The 22,216-nt window shown below is 35.1% G+C and overlaps 1 protein-coding gene across 3 annotated transcripts in view; it reads left to right on the top strand.

Annotated features, from left to right (window-relative positions):
• Positions 1-21,715, top strand: part of RAB18 (RAB18, member RAS oncogene family) — a 34,096-nt gene extending 12,381 nt beyond the window's left edge. Inside the window, exons 3-8 of one of the 3 annotated variants that reach the window (XM_032144539.2) lie at positions 10,030-10,091; positions 14,738-14,824; positions 15,714-15,786; positions 16,917-17,035; positions 17,110-17,176; positions 21,073-21,715. In XM_032144539.2, coding sequence (XP_032000430.1) covers positions 10,030-10,091; positions 14,738-14,824; positions 15,714-15,786; positions 16,917-17,035; positions 17,110-17,176; positions 21,073-21,248 — 584 coding nt within the window. In that variant the 3' untranslated portion in view covers positions 21,249-21,715. The remainder of the gene's footprint in view (positions 1-10,029; positions 10,092-14,737; positions 14,825-15,713; positions 15,787-16,916; positions 17,036-17,109; positions 17,177-21,072) is intronic. The other 2 variants (XM_032144531.2, XM_058436600.1) reach the window with 2 other exon arrangements.
• The last annotated feature ends 501 nt before the right edge of the window (positions 21,716-22,216 follow it).

Raw genomic sequence — 22,216 nt, 5'->3', positions numbered from 1 at the left:
AGGCAGGAGAATTGCTTAAACTCAGGAGATGGAGGTTGCCGTGAGCCAAGATCGTACCACTGCACTCCAGCCTGGGTGACAGAGAGATACTCCATCTCAAAAAGAAAAAAAAAAAAGAAATCTTTGATTTCTGTACCTTAGTCTGTATTCCTTAGGCTATACCTTAGTCAGAAGGCTGGGGCTAAATCCAGCCTCCTAACTTCTAATTTGGAATTCTTTTAATTATTTCACAGTATATCAACCACAGATTTGACCTGAATGTCAAAGAATGCTAAATATAATTAAGAGGGAAGCAGTAAAATTAAATGTTAATTAATTAAATGTGCCTGGGTCCACTTCTCTTAATAATTCAAATTATCAGCTAGATTTGAAAAAGAAGTAAGAAAAGGTTGAAAATAGATGAACCAGGCGAATGCAAAAATGCAAAAGTCGTGTGATAAAATATAGCCTAAGTTAGGTAGAATTTAAGTTTAATGCACTGGACAGAATAAAGTGGATAGTATATAATGTTGGCCCAGTAAATTAACTAAGCAGCTATAAGAGTCATAAACAAGTAGGCACCAAATGTAGAAGCTCTCTATAAATAAAGCTTTAAAACACAAGAAAAGAATTCGATGAGGGCTGGGTGCAGTGACTCACGCCTGTAATCCCAGCACTTTGGGATGCTGAGGAGGGCGGCTTACCTGATTTCAGGAGTTCGAGACTAGCTTGTCCAACATGGTGAAACCCCGTCTCTACTAAAAATACAAAAATTAGCCAGGCATGGTGGCTCGCACCTGTAGTCCCAGCCACTCGGGAGGTTGAGGCAGGATAATCACTTGAATCCAGGGGGCAGAGGTTGCAGTGAGTCGAGATTATGCCACTGCACTGCAGCCTGGGCGACAGAGTGAGACTCTGTCTCAAAGAAAAAAAAAAGAATTTGATGAAAATACAGTTATATTAGATTTGCTGCATTTATTTTGTAGATAGATAGACCCAAAAGATACAGATAAAGGCACAGGGAATTGGACTAACAAAATCAGCAAATCTTTTGAATAAAGACCTCACTACTTTAAAAGCCCATGGAACAATTATACAGAATCAATCTCAGACTTGACCACAACAAAGTAAATCCTAAATTGAAAAGAAGTAGAGGTTTTACAATACACATTTCTTTCAGAAAATATGTTTTACCTATTGTGTTTCTTACATATGAGTTCATGGCAGTTTTTTTAAAAAATTATACATTAAAGTTGATTTTTTTGGTATACAGTTTGATTTTTAACATATGTATTAAAACAAATGTTTATGGTCATATAATTGCCACCACCACAGTCAGCATACCAAATAGTTCCATCATCCCCAAAACTACCTGGTGCTATCCCTTTCTGTTCTATTCTAGTCTGGTCCGCCTGCCTCTAACCTCAGCAGCCACTTACCTGGTCTCTAGTTTTATCTTTTTTGAGAATGTCATATAAGTGGAATCATATGGTATGTTACCTTTTTTTTTTAATTATACTTTAAGTTTTAGGGTACATGTGCACCTTTGAGACTGCTTTCACTTAGCTTAAGGCCTTTGAGCTTCATCCAAGTTCCTGTGAATTGTTTGTTCCTTTTTATTGCTGAGCTGTATTCCATTGTGTGGATGTACCACAGTTTTAGTTGGTTTATCTATTCATCAATTGTAAGACATTTGTGTTGTTTCCAGTTTTTAGTGATTATGAATAGTCCTATTGTAAACATCCAGGTATAGGATTTTGTATGAATACTAATTTTTATTTCTTTAGAATACATACCCAGTAATGGAATTGGTGGGTCATATGATAAATGCATATTTAACTTTGGAAAACAGTTTGGCCGTATTTTTATAAAGTAGTTGTATCATTTTTACATTCCCACTCGCTTCATATGAGAATTCTTATTCTTCTATACCCCTCACCTATTATATGTCTACAAGCAGCCTTATTAAATTTTAACCTATTTTCAAATGGGTAAGTAGGTATGTGTTCAGATCTCATTGTGGTTTAATTTGAATTTTGCTAATGACTAATGAGGTTGAGTATCTTTTTAACGTCTATACACACATTTATATAGACTGTATATGTGTATTTTTTTGCAGTGTGTGTTCAAATCTTTCATTAATTTTTAAGTGGGTTTTTTGCTTTTTGTTGGGCTTTGAGAGTTTTTGAAATATATTCTGCATTTAAGTCCCTTATTAGATGATATATGCTTTGCAAATGTTTTCCTCCCAGTCTCTGGCTTATTTTTTTTCATTCGTGTAAAAGTGTATTTCTAACAGCATATGTTTTTTATTTGATGAAATCTAATTTCTTAATTTTTCCATTTATGGATGATGAGTTCAGTGTTGTGTCTTTTGCCTGACAGAAGGTTGCAGTGATTTTCCCCTATATTTTCTTCCAGAAGTTTTATAGTTTATAAAGTGTTACATTAAGTGTAATTTTTTGAATTAATTTTTGAATACAGTGTGAGGTATGAAGTTGTTTTTTTTCCTTTTGCATATGGATATCCAGTTGTTCTAACACTATTAGTTGAAAAGACTGTCCTTTCTACACTGAATAGCTTTTGCACTTTTGAAAAATTATCAGTTGATATGAAACATGAAGAACAACACATAATAAACCAATAAAACGAAGTGGGGTTTATCCCACAAAGGAAAAGTTGGTTTAACGTTAAAAAAAAAAATCAATGCATACTTCACTACTTTAAACTAAAAAAGAAATATCACGTAATCATCTCAATAGATGCAGAAAATGCATCTGAAAAAATCCAACATGTATTCTTGGTAACATCTCTCAGTAAACTGTGAATAGAAACCTGATAAAGGATATCTATAAAAAACTTACAGCTAACATCATACTTAATGATAAAATAAAGAATGTTTTCCCCTTAATATGAGGAACAAAATAAGAATATAAGCTCTCACCACTTCTGTTGTACTAGAAATTTTTAGCCAGGGCAGTAAGACAAGAAGTGCATCCAGATTGGAAAAGAAGAATGTAAAAATCCACAGGAATACAAAATCCATATTTAAAGTATCAATTGTATTTCTATTTATTAGTAATGAATAAAAGGAAGATGAAAAATTTAAATGCAATTTTAAATAAAAATCTACGGAATACCCACGGCCAAATTTACCAAAATTTGTCAAAGACCTGTAATACTGAAAATTACAAAATACTTTCAGATTAATTTTTAAAGACTTAAATGAATGGAAAGATACAACTTTTTCAGTAGCCATAAGATTTAATATTGCTAAGAGGTCAGTTCTCCCCAAAGTGATTTATAGATTCAACATAATCCCTATCAAAATCCCAGCAGGCTTTTAGTTTTAAATCAACAAGCTGATTCTAAAATTCACTAGGAAATGCGAAGGAAGTAGACTAGCCAAAACAACTTGGAAAAAAACCAAAGCTTTATCACCATTGAGTATGACGTTAGCCATGGGTTTTTCATATATGATGTATATCATGTTGAGGAAATTCCCTTCTATTCCTAGTTTGTTGAGTGTTTTATCATGAAAGGAATTGAATTTTGTCAAATGCATTTTCTGCATCAAGATGATCATCATGTGTTTAAAAACCTTCATTCTCTTAACGCGATATATTACTTTGATTCATTTTTCTTAAAGTTCAACTGTTCTTGCATTCTGGGAATAAACTTGATTGATTACTGATTCAATCTTCTTACTAGTTATGGGTCTATTCAGGTTTTCTATTCATGAGTAAATTTTGGCAGATTGTGTATTTGTTAGAATTTGTCCATGTAATTATGTTATCCAATTCGTTGACATATGGTTGTTCATAGTATTCTTATGATCCTTTTTTTTTTCCGTAAAATTGGTAGTGATGACCCTATTTTCATATCTGAGTTTTGTAATTTGAATCTTTTCTCTCACTGTCTTTTTTTTTTAAAGTTAATCTAGTTTAAAAGTTTGTCTATTTTGTTGATCTTTAAGAAAAAACAACTTTGGTTATCAGTTTTCCTTATTGTGTTTTATTCTCTAATTATCTTTGCTCGTATTATTTATTACTTCTGCCCTGCTAGCTTTGCACAGAGTTTACTCTTCTCTTTTAGTTCCTTAAGGTATAAAGTTAGGTTATTGATTTGAAGTTTTATTTCCTTTATAATATATTCGTTTACAGCTATAAATTTCTGTGCCGGGCATGGTGGCTCATGCCTGTAATCGCAGCACTTTGGGAGTCTGAGGCAGGCAGATTACCTGAGGTCAGGAGGTCGAGATCTGCCTGGCCAACATGGTGAAACCCCGTCTCTACTAAAAATACAAAAATTAGCCAGACATAGTGGCGGGCACCTGTAATCCCAGCTACTAGGGAGGCTGGGATGGGTAAACCACTTAAACCCAGGAGGCAGAAGTTGCAGTGAGCCGGTATCGCACCACTGCACTCCAGCCTGGGTGACAGAGCAAGACTCCATCTCAAAAAAAAAAAAAAAAAAAAAAAAATCTTTTTTCTCTTAACGTTTCTTTCACGGCATTCCCTAAATTTTAATATATTGTATTTTTATTTGTCTCAAGGCATTCTCTAATTTTTTTCTGTGATTTTATTGGTTGTTTAAAATCTCCGACTGTTTATCATATGAAAAAGACACTTGCACATGCATGTTTATAGCAGCACAAGTCACAATTGCAAAAATATGGAACCAGCCCAAATGCCCGTCAATCAACCAGTAGATAAAATGTGGCATATGTATACCATGGAATACCACTCAGCCATAAAAAGGAACAAAATAATGACATTTGCAGCAAACTGGCTGAAACTGGAGATCATTACTCTAAGTGAAGTAACTCAGGAATGGAAAACCAAATATTGTATGTTCTCATTTATAAGTGGTAGCTAAGCTATGAAGACACAAAGACATAAGAATAATACAGTGGAACTTGGGGACTCAGGAGGAAGGGTGGGAGAGGGATGAGGGATAAAAAAACTGCACATTGGGTACAGTGCACACTGCCCGGGTGATGGGTGCACCAAAATCTCGGAAATTACCCTAAAGAACTTATCCATGTAACCACATACCACCTGTTCCTAAAAACCTATTGAAATAAAAAAAAAAATAGGATAAAGTATATGGGAGGATTAAAAAAAAAAAAAACAAGAGGGTGATGTGCTCTGGTTCTGTGGGGAGAGGAAGGGGAGAGGCATGGAAGCTCTGTGTTTGGGACCCTCCCAGACCTCATCCTTATGTGTTTCTTTTTGGTTGGTCCTGATATTGTATCCTTTGTAATAAAACTGTAATTGTAAAAATCTAAATAAAATGTAATTTGTAAAAAAAAAAAAAAAAGTTTTGGAATTCAGTCAGGCAATAAAAATAATCAGTATTTTCGGTGGAGGGTTCGTGTTTAGGAAAATAAATAAATAAATAAATAAATAGAATCCCTGACTGTTGTAACACTATTTTTCCATTTAATTCTATGAAGTGTTTGCTTCATATATACTGGACTTCTGTTCTATGGTGTATATGTTTATAATTGTTGTATCTTCTTGGGAATTGGCCTTTTTATCAAAATATTTTGTCTTTAGTCTCCTAACAGTTTTTGACTTAAAGTCTATTTTGTCTGATTTTAATATAATTACCTTTGTTATCTTTTGTTTACTATTTGTATGTAATATCTTTTCCTGTCCTTTCACTCTCAACCTATATTTGTTTCTAGACCAAAAGTGAATCTGTGATAGAAAGCATGTAGTTGAATTTTTAAAAAGTATTCTGCCAATCTTTTGATAGGAGAGTTTATTCTATTTGCATTTAATATACCAATAAGGAAGGACTTCTGCCATTTTGCTATTTATTTCCTTAAAGAGTTTTTGTTCCTGAATTCTTCCGTTACTGCCTTCTTATATGTTTAGGGATTTTTCATAATAATATGCTTCGACTCTCTTCACATTTCCTTTTTTATCTATATTGTATATATATTTTCTTTGTGATCGATTTCAGTAAATTCTGGTAGCTTTTAATCTTTCAAGGAAGTTGTCCATTTTTATCTGAGTTGTCAAATTTATTGGCATAAACTTGTTCATAACATTCTGTCATTCATTTAACCTCTGTACAATCTATAAATGGTGTGATTTTTTTCATCCTTTATAATGATATTTTTTGTCTTCTTTTTCCTGATCAATTTGACTAGAAGTTTATCAGTTTTATTGGTTTTCTTATAGAACCAACTTTTGGATTCATTGATTTTTGTTGTTGTTTTTCTGTTTTTAATTTCTGGTTTGAACTTTATTTTCTTTCTTCTACTACTTTGGATTTAATTTGCTGCTTTTTCTGTTGTCTTAGTTTAGAAGCCTAGGTCATTGATTTTAGATCACTTTTCTTTTCTAATATGGGTGTTTAGTGCTATAAGTGTTCCTATAAGTATTGCTTTAGTGGCATCATACAAATTTTGATGTTGTGTTTTTCTTTTTCTTTAAAATATTTAATTTAAAATACTTAGAACAATTTCATTATGATGTCTCTGAGTTTTTTTTTTTTTTGCTAGGGGCTTATTGAGCTTTTTTGATCTGTGGATTTATATTTTTCATCAAATTTGAAATTTTTCAGCCATTATTTCTTCAGATATATTTTCCCCCCTTCTCTCTTCTTTTTCATCAATTCCATTGTTTGCATATTAGGCTGCTTGAAGTTGTCCCACAGATAATTGATGGTCTCTCATTTTCTTTGAACCTTTTCTTTCTACTTCCTTTTGGGTAGTTTCTTTTGCTGTGTCATCACATTCACTGATGTTTTCTTCTGTAGCATCTAATTTGCTGTTAATCCCATCCAGTGTATTTTCATCTCAGACATTGCCATTTTTACCTTTTTTTTTTTTTTTGAGACAGGGTCTTGCTCTGTTATCCAGGCTGGACTGCAGTAGCACAACCACAGCACATTTCAGCCTCGACCTTTCAGGCTCAAGCCATCCTCATACCTCAGCCTCCTGAGAAGCTGGGACTACAGGCACAAGCCACCATGCCTGGCTAATTTTAAAAGTTTATTTTTGGCTGGGTGCAGAGGCTCACGCCTGTAATCGCAGCACTTTGGGAGGCCGAGGTGGGCGGATCACGAGGTCAGGAGATTGAGACCATCCTGGCTAACACAGTGAAACCTCATCTCTACTAAAAATGCAAAAAATTAGCTGGGCGTGGTGGCGGTCGCCTGTAGTCCCAGCAGCTCAGGAGGCTGAGGCAGGAGAATGGCATGAACCCAGGAGGCGGAGCTTGCAGTGAGCCAAGATCGCTGCCACTGCACTCCAGCCTGGACGACAGAGCAAGACTCTGTCTCAAAAAAAAAAAAAAAAATTATTTTTGTCAAGACAAAGTCTCGCTGTTTTGCCAGGGCTGGTCTTAAACTCCTAGCCTCAAGCGATCCTCCCACCTTAGCCTCTCAAAGTGTTGGAATTACAGGCATGAGCCACTGTGCCCAGCCCATTTTCATCTTTAGAAAGTTCTGTTTGATCCTTTTTTATGTCACTCATGTCTACTTAACTGTTTGAACATGTGGTGTACAGTTGTAACATCTGTGTCAGTTCTGAGTCAGTTTCTATTGATTGATTTTTCTCCTCTTCGACAAGAGGTATGCTTCTGTTTCCATTAATATCTTCTGGTCTTCCATTCACATATATCTACTGTTGAGTTCATATTTTCTTTGGCCTTTTTCATGAAGGTTATTTTAGTTAAAACTAGATAATATAATTAATGGAGCCTTTGAAATAAGCAGTAAGTGCAACATGAAAATTTACCAGTGTGCCTAAAAAAAGATTCTTGCAAAGAAACTGAATTAAAGATCATATTAAAAATGCAAACACAAATGAACAAGGAAAAGCTGAGATGACAGTTCTGTTTCTGTTGTGAGCTCCATGTTATCCACACGAAGAGATTGAAGACATAGTTCAATCAAATTGGGTAAGAAACTGGCAAAATCAAATCTCTCAAAAAGACTCCCACTGCTGCTACCAATTAAGACAAATTATCAGCCACTTACAAAAGAGAAGCATGATGAAGAAGCAGTTTTAGCATGTGAGATCTGAAGAGCTCAATTGCTGCATGTGAGATTCACCAGAGGAACCTAGGGAAGATGACTGGGGACTTTAGTGGCCTGGATTTAGATTAGGTGCCCCTTCAGGCTACCTGTGTCTGTTGGCTTTGATGGCAGAACCACAGTGGGCAGTGTCTCCTGTGGATGGTGTGGGTAAGTTTCAGATATAATATGTCAAAAGCATAACTTAGAGACATTGTTAGTTATCCACATGCAAATTATTCTTATGTCAGAGACAGTCATTAGACTGTTGACAACAAACATGCAAAACCAGGAAATAATAAAAGAGAAAGAGGAGATGGGGTATGGGAAGACAACACATACATTCTGGAAGCGGTGGGTTTCTTTTCTTGAGTAAAGAAATTAGCTGATAGTGAGGAAAGATGCTTGTCTGCTCTTGAACATGTATCTGGGATTATTAAGAAAAAAAAATTAGTTCTTTATATACTCCCTGAAAAACCTTGAGAATTTAACTGTAGAGTGTACATGACAGACGCTATCTCTGTGTAATGTCTGCCCGTGGCTGTCATTTAGTACCTGCACCAAGTCGGAACCATTTTCCTCCTCTGAATTTTCTCAGGGTTTGTGCTTTGCTTTTTTTTTTTTTTAAATAGGAAGAAAATGTAGATAATTTCATGTTGTTTATGTAGATGGTTCCACTTTCAAAATGGCACAGTAACTTCTTTATTTAGACCTGGTAAATACAAGATTATTTAGCATGTGGGATTTTTTGTTTGTTTGGCTGTGAAGAAATTTTATATTTAGGTTTTTCTTGGGCTATGTAATCAGCACTGTCCTTTTACTAATGGTTGCCCATCATTCTAGGCTTTATCAATTCCTTTATCACCCCAGCTCAAAACACCAAACTTAAAAAAATATATATTTGGTATACAGAAAGACCTGGCATAATGCACATTTTGAATGTGCATTTTTATTACCGAATTTGTATATGTAATGGATCACCACAAGTCTTCCAAGAATTACGAATATATTTCCATATTGGTGACAGGTGTTCTATTAAGCATTTAGTATGTGAGGGTGCTGTTCATCTTAGTTGGGGCTGTTCTGAATTAATTGTGACAAGCTAATAAGATCTTTTGAAAGTTTCTTTCCAAGCTTCTTGAGCTAATGTTTTCCCTCTGGCCAGTGGGGTAGACTGAACTCTTTAAAGACATGTGGGCAGTTGCTATTCATTTAAGCCAGATGGCATGTGTCAACTCCTTTTCCTGGAAAGGGAGAGGTTTCTTTTTTGGCTGCTGTAATAAAGCCTTGTGTGACTTCTTATGAAACTCTTTTCTTTACATAAATTAGTACTTATAGAAGCTTTTCATAGGACTTTGGGCACTCCTCTTTCACTTAAGAAGATTCTTAGATGGTTGTATATAAATGTTTTCATGTGTAAATTGTTTCATTGAAATTGTGCTGTAGCAAGTTATTGATTAGGTTATTACATAAAAATAGTATTTTTTTAGGATAAAAACAAAATAAAGAGATTATATGACAAGGAGTGAGTGGCCCTTTAATATTTTTACTGGTTCCCCAAGCTGCTTACAGTCAAGATCTGAGTTAGTGGTTGGCTGGCAGTGGACAGCACTCTTAACAGTAGCATGTGGATGCTTAGGGAGCCCCTGGAAGCTGCCATGATCCACAGTCAGCCATGGATAGTCTTCTTTATGTGAGCACTGTAATTGCAGCTCTTGACTTTTAACACGCATAGTGAGTTATCACCTTAAATTGAATTTTGTTTTTCCTTTTTGGAAGAATGGAAGGTAGGTGAGTGAGTGAATTCTACAAGCATTTGATTTTTATTTATCCTGATTAAATCCTAAGATCCTGGATTTTAATGACACTTTTTATCTCCACATCCAGAATTCTAAGAATTTGGGGTGTGAACTGGGCATTTGATAAAAGTGACTTTTCTGTTTTCTGGTTTTCTTGGTAATGGATTTTAAAAGTCTGTTTTACTGGGAGACTTATCAAAATTTTCATTTCTTTAAGGTGTTGACTTTAAGGTGAAAACAATTTCAGTGGATGGAAATAAGGCTAAACTTGCAATATGGGTAAGAGTTTTTAAAATGTATTTTTAAAATATTAAACTTTACTTTTTAAGGATGCAGAAATTGATTTGTGTAGTGTTCTAGAGGTGGTGAATGAACAATTTGTATTAAATAACTTTTGGGAGATTTGATACTGATTAAAGGATAAACAGTAATATCTTATAATTGGGCAATTAGGCAGCTATGTTTTGTTTAAATTTTTACAATGCATAATTCTTTATGAATATTTCAAAACAGAACAGAATATTAAAAAATCATCTCATCTGCCAAAGAGAATCATAATTGGATATGTTTCTTTGCAGTTTTAAAAAGACTATCTAGACTGAACTAACACTAAAGACAATTTTTAAGGGGAGGAGGAATGACGTGATATTTAGGAAAAAATTTTATTTTTCTTGTTTGTTAGTATAGATATTTATAAAATTTGAGGTTTCAAACTTTGGGCTTATTTTTAATGCCTCGTTTTTCCTTACTGGCTTCTTTTCATTTTCCTGTCAATCCAACCATTCTGATCCCCATTGCTGTACTAGCCAGAACTCCTCATGCTAGTGTCAAATAAGGTAGCATTAACTGTCAAAAATATCCAAGATGCTTAGTGTCTATGTTTATCTCTCTCTGTGTCTCCCTTTCATCAGTCTATTTACCCACCTACATACCGATCTATCTATATCTGTCTATCTAAATATGATCGGTTATATATATACATATATTAATTCTAAATATATACTGTTTTATATATCTAATTTTCCCATATACTGTGATAATTATACATATATGTTTGTAACATAAGAAATCATATTAGAACTGATCAGCAGTCATCAAATCGAGACATATTTCCACATGGTGGTTAAATGGTAAATGCTGTTTGTACATCAGTCACAGATTGAAAACAGCAAGTGTTCATGCATTGTATGATGTCATATTTCTTGGCATTCTCTGAATGGCACACTGTTTCTAATACACATCCCCAAATAACAAATAACTATGTAAGTGTGTTTAATGTTTTTATGTCAGTTTTTCCTAACATACAATACTTTAAATTTGTTAACCTGTTTGCCCCCTTCCCCCAAATATGTTTAATATCAATCAGAACAGTAATGTCTAACAGAAAACAATTTGGAAAATGTTGGACTAGACTATGGTAAAATGTGTTGAACGATATAAGAATGCTGCCTTTTTCCATACTAAAGTGGGGGCCTCTGATTTCCATATGCTTTTCATGGTTGATTTATTATCCCTTTCCGGCCTTGCTGCTGCTTTGTGAAATACATAGATTAGAGTAGTATCTGAGGCTTGCTGGTTGCAGTGAGGTTTTTCTCTCATAGTTTCGTTTTGTTTTAAATTTATTTTCTAGTTCCTGCCTAATAAAAAGGCTGGCAGGTATTACTGAAGAGACATTTTTACCATAGGCCTATGAACATTTTTTAAAGAAGAGAGGTTTTCCCCCTGGCTGTAAGAATAATACAGGGTCATTCTAAAAGTGATAATTGAGACAATAAGACAGTAGCAGAGAAGAACATCCATAAAAGTATACCACTGAATACATTTTAGTGAACATTCTTTAAAATATCTAGGGACATGTATATATAGCACTATACATACGAGTATGTGAGTTTTCCAAAACAAAGGGATTATATCTTACATTTTTAAACCTGTTTGTCCTCCTTTCCTACCACCTCACCCCCACTCATAGTATGTGCTGTATCCGTTTAGATGGCCAGCTAGTATTCCATTTCATAGCTGTACTTTTAGTCAACCTTCAGTGAGAGATACTTACATTTTTGCCAGCTTTTCAGAAAAGATTAGAGCTCTTTGAGCATCCTGATTTATACGTCTGTGTGTATTTGTCCAGTTACTTTAGAATGTGTAGCTGGAAGTAGAAATGAATATGAAGTCTTAACATTAATGTACACCAAAAAGCCTTTTTTTCAGTTTATACTCCCACCAATTGTATTCATATTCATTCTGCCACATCCTTATCTGTACTGTTATCATTCTGTTTTTGCTTCTGAGTGTTACTGTTTTACTTATATTTGCATTTCTTTTGATAAGAGATTTTTGCCTGTTTATTGATCATTTTAAAAAATAAGTTTTCTTTTTACATATTTTACCCATTTTATATGTTAGCATTCATCTTTTTCTTCATTAAAGTCTTTATATAATAAAATTATTAGCTCTTTGTCATGTGGTACAATTTTCTAAGCTATCATTTGTCTTTAAATCGTGTATCAGTTGAACATATGTTTGTGTTCTTGTGTGTGTGTAATACTAACTGCCATATGCTACAGATTTTTTTTTCCAGTTTGTCATTTACCTTCCAATATTGTTAAGGATGAATATAGGGATGGGGAGGTGAAGAGGAGGTAAAGGGTGTTCTTGTCATTCCAAGGTTTTAATATTTATATGGTTGTATCAGCTATTTTTATCATGGCATTTGGATGTAACGTATTTAGGAAGGCCTTTCCTCTGTATTAGAAATACATGAATCCATAGTTGCCTAATTCTTCTATAGTTTTATTTATGAGTTTCTCTCCTACTTGGAAGCTTCCTCTAGGATGAAATAGAATAATTAAGCATAGCCCTGCCCCTCCTACCTCCTGAAAGTGCATACTCATCATGACCTTGTTTTCTTCTACTGCTTTTTTGTATGTCCTTGCTTCACTTTCACTCCCTACATCTATTATTAAGCCTTTCTAGTTCTTTCCTAGCCCTGAATTTGTCTATGTATCTTTCAGTAATTTCTTCTTTCCTTCCCCCATCAGAAAATAAAACCACAGGATAGAGACAAAAAGCTGTGCTTCATTTATCTTACAAAGATGTTATTATACCTACCACATATTCCTGTTCTGAAAACAAACACAAGCAACAATCTAACTTCTATTTAAGCATATACACTTTATAGTTACTATAAATCCTGATGCAATGCTATTGCACATGGTTCCCTCCACCCCCTAAATTATAACACCTATTTAAACATTTTTATAAGTGAATCCAAAAATGGCAAGGCTCTAAACATCTGGCCTAATTATTAATAAATATTCACAAGCAAAGTTTCAAAGTCAAGTGTAATATTTCAACATTAAAACTTTCTTGCTATGGTTTTTACTTTTAAAACATCAGGATTTATGGATATTTTAACTGGAATTGAAGTTCTGACTTTTATGTTGTGTTTCATTAAGGCAGTTTTTGAAGTTGATCTGAATGAAGACCAGAGAGAACAAAGTTCATGTTCACTTGTTTTTCTGCCAGCTCTGGAAGTTATGGATACAGTTTCCTTATGCAAATAGAATAAACTTTTTTCCTGTTATCACAAAGTCTTGGGGCTAAAATATTTCATACTTGGTCCTTGCCCCAAACTATTTGTTATGAATATAGAACGGTGTTCTATGTATGGAAAAATAGCTGCTTCTTAAATTTCCAAATTCACTAATTCACTGTATAGAAAAATAGCTGCTTCTTAAATTTCCAGATTCACTAATTCAGTAATTCGCTGTTCCAAATCCAAGGCTTGTCTTTTCAATAATGGCTTTTCCTTCTTTTTTTTTTTCTTTCTCTCTAAAAAAGATAGTCTGTACTACCAAAAGTTAAATGCTTAACATGGTGCAGTTCTCAAAGTTATAATGTATCTGGATACTGAATAATTTGAATTTACTAATTTGTCATTTTTTTGCATGTAAGCAAATAGCTAGGATACATTCTCATAATGATTTGTCATTTTAAAATATACATTTTTTGTTGAGTTTTTATGAATCAGATTGTCTGAAATAGGTACTAGTACAAGGCTATGAAGAGCATTTCTAGTTTCTTACTATATATATTACCAATTGCTTCCTAAAAGTGGTGACACTTTTACTGATATACGTAGTAATCATTTTACTATGATATGCATAGTAGTTATATCTTTTAGCTTCTAGTTGATTACTTTTTTTTCCCTGCAAATTTGGGTTTTGATTACTTGAGCATAGTGATCAAAAAAGATCACTGGGCATCCATGTGCCATTTCAGTAATGATTAGTGGACTACAATATTGACTCGTCTCATGTTATCAAAGTTATAATCTGCTTTAGATAGCAAGTTCACTTTGCTTTAAACAGCTTTTAATTTATATTATTGTTCTTGAAAAGGTGAGTAAATATGTAAATTGAATAATTTAAAAATCCAAGGCAGGTTTTGTAAGAAACTTAGAGGCAGAGAGAATTTTTGTAAAGAGAAAAATCATTTATTTTATAAATTTATCTGTTTAGAACATTTACGTTAAATCTGTTACTTCTTCACTTAAGCATGGCAGGGTGGGGATTAGTTTCTGTGGTGGTAAGGATCTGGAAGGAAAGGCTTTCAAATTGATGTAAGTATATCTGTGGAAGAGTGGTGAATGTTCAAAGTGGTTTACATTGAAACGTTACTTTCCTCTTAACTTTAACCTCTTCTGGGGTTATAAATGACTGCAGATCCTCCCTACTGTCTTGCTCAGGCCCCTCAAGCCCCTGGTTTGAGTTCTTCTCCAATCTTATAAACCTCTTACAGGTTATTGTAACATTTTTGTGTCTAGAGGAGCTTCGGCTTGTCCCATAGCAAACCCTCATTTACAGCAGTGGGACTGGTAGCTAAGTTGAGGTTTGATACATGTTTTTACTTTTACTTTTCTTTAGGTTACTTTGCATCAGCAGACTGCAAACTTTTTCTTAAAGAGCCAGATAGGAAATAGTCCAATCCTGAAGTGGGCCATGTGGCAATACGTAAGCAAATAGGCCTGCTGTGTTTCAATAAAACTTTATTTAATAAAACAGGTGGTGGGCTGAGCTGCTTTGTATAATCTTAGGTACCTTGAATCCATAGTCCAAGGATGGTAGAAAGACAACAGAGAGAAGGAATTGGGCCTGGAAGTAAAGGCTTGTTAAATAGATTCATTCTTTTTTTTTTTCCTCAACAAATTCTGAGCAACTATCTTTTTTCAAGAATTGGTCTCAGCACAATGGTTAAACTGGTGATTAAACAGATGAGTCCCTGCTTTATGAAATTTACATTTTCTACCAAGTGTACATTGTTCACTAACCCTAACATGAGTCAGAAACAACATGTAATAAAGAATGGCTTGGTTATATGCATTTTCTCAAAAGGAGATACATAGAAAACACTTAAAAGAGCCCAACCTAAAAATCTGTTACCTAAAGTGAGACATCCCCATAATTTTCTTCAAATCAGTAGTTCTCAGCCTTGATTCTACATTAAAAGCACCTGGTAAGATTTTTTTAAAAAAAATCCCTGTCATTACCTTAGACCAATTAAGCAGAAATTTTTTGGAGATTAGACTCAAGATTCCCAGAAAATTTCATTGTGCAGCTGGAGTTTAGAACCATGGGTTTCATTTCATGTATGATAAAAATCTTAAATTCAAAACAGCAGAAAACCTTTACATAGTTTCATTTTTCTAGAGATGAGTATTTATAAATAATTTTATTTTGTGACACTTGTCAGTAATTGAACACATCTTATTTAAGTTCCAGTTTTTTAATGAGCTCATGCGTTAATACTATTTAGTAATGCTGTTTGACTTTCTACTCTTAAACTAGTATATTGAAGGTCTATTTATACTTTGTTTAATTTAATAATAATGATCATTTTTAGGATACTGCTGGTCAAGAGAGGTTTAGAACATTAACTCCCAGCTATTATAGAGGTGCACAGGGTGTTATATTAGGTAAGTGTTTAATTTACTATTTAAAAATATTTATTGGAGTTTCTGATTGTCCTAGTCTGTGAAAGTTAATATGTTTTTGTTTTACTTCTCGTTAGAGGTTCTTTTATGTAAATTGTAGTTGTATTAACTTCATGTAATATTAATGAATATTAAAGCTTGATTTTAGTCTTGTCTAGCACTTAAAAAATAAAGACAAGACTAATTTATTTGGTTTGAAAACATGTCAATGAGAACATAATTGAGGATTAATCAGCATATGTTGGACTGTCTTGGAGTGTTACAGAAACTGGGCTTCAGTCATCAGCATATTAATATTTGCGGCAGTTTATAAAGGATGAAAATTATTTGTTGATTAGTAGAATCTGCTTTATCAGTCCTAAAAATATCACAAAACACTTAACACTATTGATTTATAATCAAACAAAATTTAGAAACCAGATGTGGATTCTCAGTGTAATTTGTTGAAAAGTGCTTGTTCTTGATATTCCTGGGAAACTGTTTAAAATGAATATTGATCAATTGTATTAATAGGTAGAATTCTCTTTTTTAAAATATTATGGCTTGATAGTGACAGCCTTTTGGTTCAGCATCTCTTGAGTTTATAAAACACTTTAATAAGCTTTTTTGTTATAATGCAGAATGACATAAGATGAAAGTGATAACAGGAAGACCACCAGGAACCCATGTACTACAATTTTTCCAAAGCTATAAATTTTGGTTCTTGTAATAAACAAATTAATGGGGTCATAGGTGTTTACATTCATGTATTTTTTTTTTTTTTGCCACAGATTCGAATCTAAACACTCTGGTTTTTGGATAGACCTCATTCATCATTATGAATGGGAATAGCTGTTGTTTTACTTTAATGGGTATTAAATGGGTTTTCACTTATTACACAGGATATAATTTCATTTCTGTGACAGTATATGTTAATAGGATTGAAATGTGTATGCTTTTAAAAAAAAACACTTGTTTCTTCCATTTGGATCAGTAGACACTCAATCGTTGAAGACAATAAAAAACAGACTTGTCTATATTGCTTAGTAATGCTAACTCCTAGCTACATATCAGAAATACGCCATTGCTTCTTTCTTTAATGCTTATTTAAAAAATGACTCCTTTTATTTCAGTTTATGATGTCACAAGAAGAGACACATTTGTTAAACTGGATAATTGGTTAAATGAGTTGGAAACATACTGTACAAGAAATGACATAGTAAACATGCTAGTTGGAAATAAAATTGATAAGGTAAGAAGGCAGACACTTGGCATTTTGGTTCTATATTTTGGTAGCCCTTCTTAATCATTGCATTTATGTTTTAGGAAAATCGTGAAGTCGATAGAAATGAAGGCCTGAAATTTGCACGAAAGCATTCCATGTTATTTATAGGTAGGTGTGTGAATGAATATCTGTCGTTTTGTTATTAATGAGGAATTTTTGAATGGAGTTTTTGCTAAGTTTATTTCTTTATGAACCATAAAATGTATTTAGAGTATTGTTCCTAGTTGCCTTGTGTTATAAAATCTAACTATATAGCAAGGTTCTTTATTCTTCTTCCTGTAAAATGTATGATCATATTATGTGAAATCATATTAAAAAACAGTCAAATTATTCCTCACAGGATATAATGACATTCAGTAAAGTTTGGCACCCAGTGCTAAAGTTATGCCTTGCTGGTCCATATGCTGATACCATCGGCACCACCTGGGAGCTTGTTAGCAGTGCTTCAGCTCAGGCCCTACCCCAGATTTTCTCAATTAGAATCTGCATTTTAACAAGCTCTTCATATGGTTTGTATGCACATTAATTTTTGAGAAACATGGTCCAGCAAGGGTTGCCAAACTACAGCCTGGTCCAAATCTGGCTCCACCATTTGTATTGGTACACAGCCATGTCCATGTGTTTACATGTTGTCTGTGGCTGCTTTTGTGCCATATGGCAGAGTTTAGTAGTTACAACAGAGGCCATATGGCCCATGAAGCCTAAATATTTACTATCTGGCCCTTTACAGAAATAGTTTGCCAACCCCTCATCTAGAAAATTGGATGAGCTATATCAGAATCACCTGGGCCCTGTGCCTTATTACAGGTTTGAAAGGCAGTTTATTGAAAGCACTCCAGTTGATTCTGATGTGAAGCCAGCTTTAGGAATTACTGATTTAACCATTCCATGGTGTTAGAAGCTACTAGGAATCTGCAAATGAGTTGAGAGGACTTCATATATAGATAGAAGCAGAGTGGAATTAGTGGAAAGTATTGAGATTTTCAGAAAGGAATTGAGTACTTTTACTGCTATATGTCCCCCATTTCCATACATTAGTTTACCCAGTATTTATTGAACACTCAAGATGTAACAGTGGACAAAACTGACAAACTTTCTGCCCACATGGAGTTTACCTTCTAGTAAGGGAGACAGACTTAAATAAGTAAGTAGTGCTATGAAGGAAATAAAACATTATAAGGGGAGAGAGAATGACTGGAGTGGGTTAGGGTTAGGGTTAGGGTTAGGGTTAGGGAAAGTTCTTAGAGGCTGTCCCATTTGAGCAGAAATCCCTCAGGTGAGGATCTAGAGCAAGCTTGTCCAACTCATGGGCTGCATGTGGCCCAGGATAGCTTTGAATGTGGCCCAACAAAAATTTGTAAACTTTCTTAAAACATTATGAGATGTTGTGCTTTTTTTTTTTTAAATTCCAGCTATCATTAGTGTTACTGTATGTTATGTGTGGCCCAAGACTATTCTTCTTCTTCTAATGTGGCCCAGGGAAACCAAAACACTGGACACCCCTAGTCTAGAGGGAGATCATCTCAGGCTGAGAGAAGAGCGAATATTTCCTGAGGTGAGAACCAGGCTACTGCGTTAAAGGAACAGGAAGAAAGCGTGTGTACTGGAGCATAGTGTATGTTAAGGAGAAGGCAGATGGTGAGAGATGCCATTCAAATGGTAAAGAGATGGATTGTATTCCAATTGTGGTGGAAAGCAGGGAAGCAGCGGTGTGACCTGATACTCTAAAAAGATCCTGTTGTGTAGAAAATGGACTAGGGGAAACAGAAGCAAGAGACTAGTTCTTCTCTTGCAGTGGCCCAGATGAAGGAAGAAGCGGTTTGACTGTGTAGCCGTAGAGGGTGGTGGAAAATTGGCAGTTCTGGGAGATACAGTGAAGGTACAGCTGACAGGATTTGTGGATGGATTGGGTATGGAGGATAAGAAAGGAGAGCAATCAGGCGGGCGCAGTGGCTCACGCCTGTAATCCCAGCACTTTGGGAGGCCAAGGCAGCCAGATTACGAGGTCAGGAGATGGAGACCATGGCTAACACGGTGAAACCCCGTCTCTGCTAAAAATACAAAATATTCGCCAGGCGTGGTGGCAGGTGCCTGTAGTCCCAGCTACTCGGGAGGCTGAGGCAGGAGAATCGCTTGAACCTGGGAGGCAGAGCTTGCAGTGAGCGAGATCGCACCACTGCACTCCAGCCTGGGCGACAGAGCGAGACTCTGTCTCAAAAAAAAAAAAAAAAGAGAGCAATCAGAGATAACTCCGTGTTTTAGGCATGAGCAGTGAGGTAGATTGTGCTGCCAATAATTAGGATGTGAAAGATTGAGATAAGAGCAGGTTTAGGGTAGGGAAGTGAGGAATGAAGAATTTCACTTTGACATAAGAATGAGACATTTTTCCGATAACCGGTGGACATGGTGGTCATTGGCATTTAGGTGGCATTTAAGGTCATGTGATTAGAGTGGTGACTTCAGGAAATGTGGATAGAAAAGGGCTGAAGAAGCCTGGGCAACATAGTGAGACCTCATCTCCAAATAAAATCAGCTGTGTGTGGTGGCATGTGCCTATGATTCCAGCTACTCTGGAGGCTGAGGTGGGAGGATCACTTGAGCCTGGGAGGCCAGGGCTGCAGTGGAGCTCCCACTGCACTCCAGCCTAGGTGACAGAGTGAGACCCTGTCTTAAAAACAAAACAAAGAAAATGGCAGAAGATTGAACCCTGGGGGATTCCAGCAATTAGAGGTCAGCAGAAAGAGGAAGTGCCAGCAAATAAGGCTGCACATGACATGCCAGTGGGATCAGAGGATTTTCAGGCATGTTCAGTGTCCTGGAAGTCAAGGGAACAACTTGTTTGAAAGAAGAGGAAGTGATTAGCAGTAGCAAATACCAAAGATGTCAAATAAAATTAGGATGTTGGATTTGACAAGATAAAGGGTGTTGGTGGTCTTGGAAAAGAATGATTTCAGTGGAGTGGTGGGAATGAAAGCCTAAGTAGAGTAGTTTGAAGAAAGAATGTGAGATAAGAAGGCAGAAACAGCTTATGTGGATAACTCTTTAGAAGAGGTTTCAAAGAGAGTAGAGAAATGGGTGACTACAAGAAGGGCATGTGGCCCAGAGAGCAAGTTTGTTTTTTAATAGGATGGAAAATAATTTGGCAGACTTTTAGGCTGATTGGTATGATCCAATAGAGAGAGCGTTTGATCCTTCGGTGAATGAGAAGGGATGGGACTCCAGGAACAAAAGAAGGCGATGGCTTGGATAGCAGCAGGGACAGTTTATCTGTTCTCACAGGAGGGAAAGCAGAGCATGAGGATACATATGCAGGTAGCTTGGTAAATTTATTAGTGGGGTGATCAGGCAGTTCTTGCCAGATTGCTTCTGATTTTCTCAGCATAATGCAGCTAGATTATTAGCTGCGATAGAGTTTTGAGAGGAGGGAATAAAGTAGTCATCTCAGACAGTGAGAAAGATCATCACTAAGGAAACGTAGGGTTGGTAGCAGTGCTGAGTGTCCACTTGAGTTTCATGAGCAAACATTTGCTGTGGGACCAATTTTCATGGTGGTTTGTCATTTTGTCCAGCTGCCTGGAGCTGCTTGGTTGAAGGCACAGAATAATCAGGTTAATTGTTTAACTTGTATGAATTTCCTTATTTTAAAATAGGAATAATACCTGCCTTGGGAGCGAGTCGTAAGAGTTAACTGAAAGCTTAAGGAAAAAACTTTCACATGCTATTTAAGTAGGGCTTTACAAGTTACAATTCTATCACAGTTTTAATATTATAAACCAGTATTTTTTTGGTATAAATTTATATACTGGTATTCTTATGGATAGAATTTAAGTAGCCCAATTTTGAGATTTGGAAATTCACTAGTTGTTGACCTGTGGGGAAAAATTACTGATTTGTTTCTTAATATATTATAGGCTGATATTTATGCCCTGATAATTTCCCAGAAAAACATGAGAATATGGCCAGAAAGGAATATACTATGAATGACCTTTTTCCTTGAATTTCAGAGGCAAGTGCAAAAACCTGTGATGGTGTACAATGTGCCTTTGAAGAACTTGTTGAAAAGATCATTCAGACCCCTGGACTGTGGGAAAGTGAGAACCAGAATAAAGGAGTCAAACTGTCACACAGGGAAGAAGGCCAAGGAGGAGGAGCCTGTGGTGGTTATTGTTCTGTGTTATAAACTCTGGGAAATTCCATCTCTTGCATATTTGATCAGATAGTGACATCTTTCTGTATATAAACTCTTTAACTGCTATTTTAGGGACCTTGCAGTTTGCACATAATTGTTTTATATCATAGCAGTAAATATTTGCAAGAAATCCCACTCATTGACCCCGGGTAAAATGTTATGGTAAGCATGCACAGTTTGCAGTCTACAGTTTTTTTATGTAGCGCAAAATAGGTGTACCTTTATAAGTACATTCAATTTTATGATTTACATTTATCATGTAATTTTTTAAAAAATCCATCTATCTAGGATATGTTGATACAAAGTCTGCTTTTGCTATTCTTTTTGCTTAAATACTCCCATCATTTTCTGAATTACATGGTATTTAGAACTCCTAGAACCACGGGGAAGAATAGAGGTACCATCAAACGTGGCAAATTTTCTTTCAGGAATAATAAAGAGCATGATTCCACAGCTTTTCTAGGATGTTTGAGATTCTTTTATAGTACTAAGCAAAATTCTTATCACAGAATGTAGCCCTGGCCAATTTATAACTAAATCTCTATTTGTTCTGATGATGCTTCTAAAACAGCATTGATAAGTTAAAGAAACTTGGTATTTTTAATTTACTTCAATGATTAGCTCAGTTGCTTAACTGGAGTTTTAATCCTGTGATATGTACATTGGATTCATGACTCTGTGCAGCATTTTTAGTTATGTGGTGTTTGGCAGAATGACAATAAGGTTTTCCCCCATTTTGGTTTCAGGAGGACATGAATAGTGTGTTTATTGTAACTCCTCATACACTTTTAAAACCAACATCTTTTTTCATAAATGTTGGTAGTGTTTGTCTAGGTAACTTAATTGTAGCTTGTGTAATGTTGATGAATATCTGTATCTTACAGCTTCCATAATGGCTAGTTGATATTCAAAAACCTATTTCTGTGTTTTGAGGGGGTGGGGAAAAAAACACTTAAGTG

This window comes from Hylobates moloch, unplaced genomic scaffold (assembly GCF_009828535.3).
Source record: "Hylobates moloch isolate HMO894 unplaced genomic scaffold, HMol_V3 SCAFFOLD_3, whole genome shotgun sequence".
In the NCBI taxonomy this organism is placed as follows: Eukaryota; Metazoa; Chordata; class Mammalia; order Primates; family Hylobatidae; genus Hylobates; species Hylobates moloch.
This window is presented reverse-complemented; position numbering and strand designations above follow the sequence as displayed.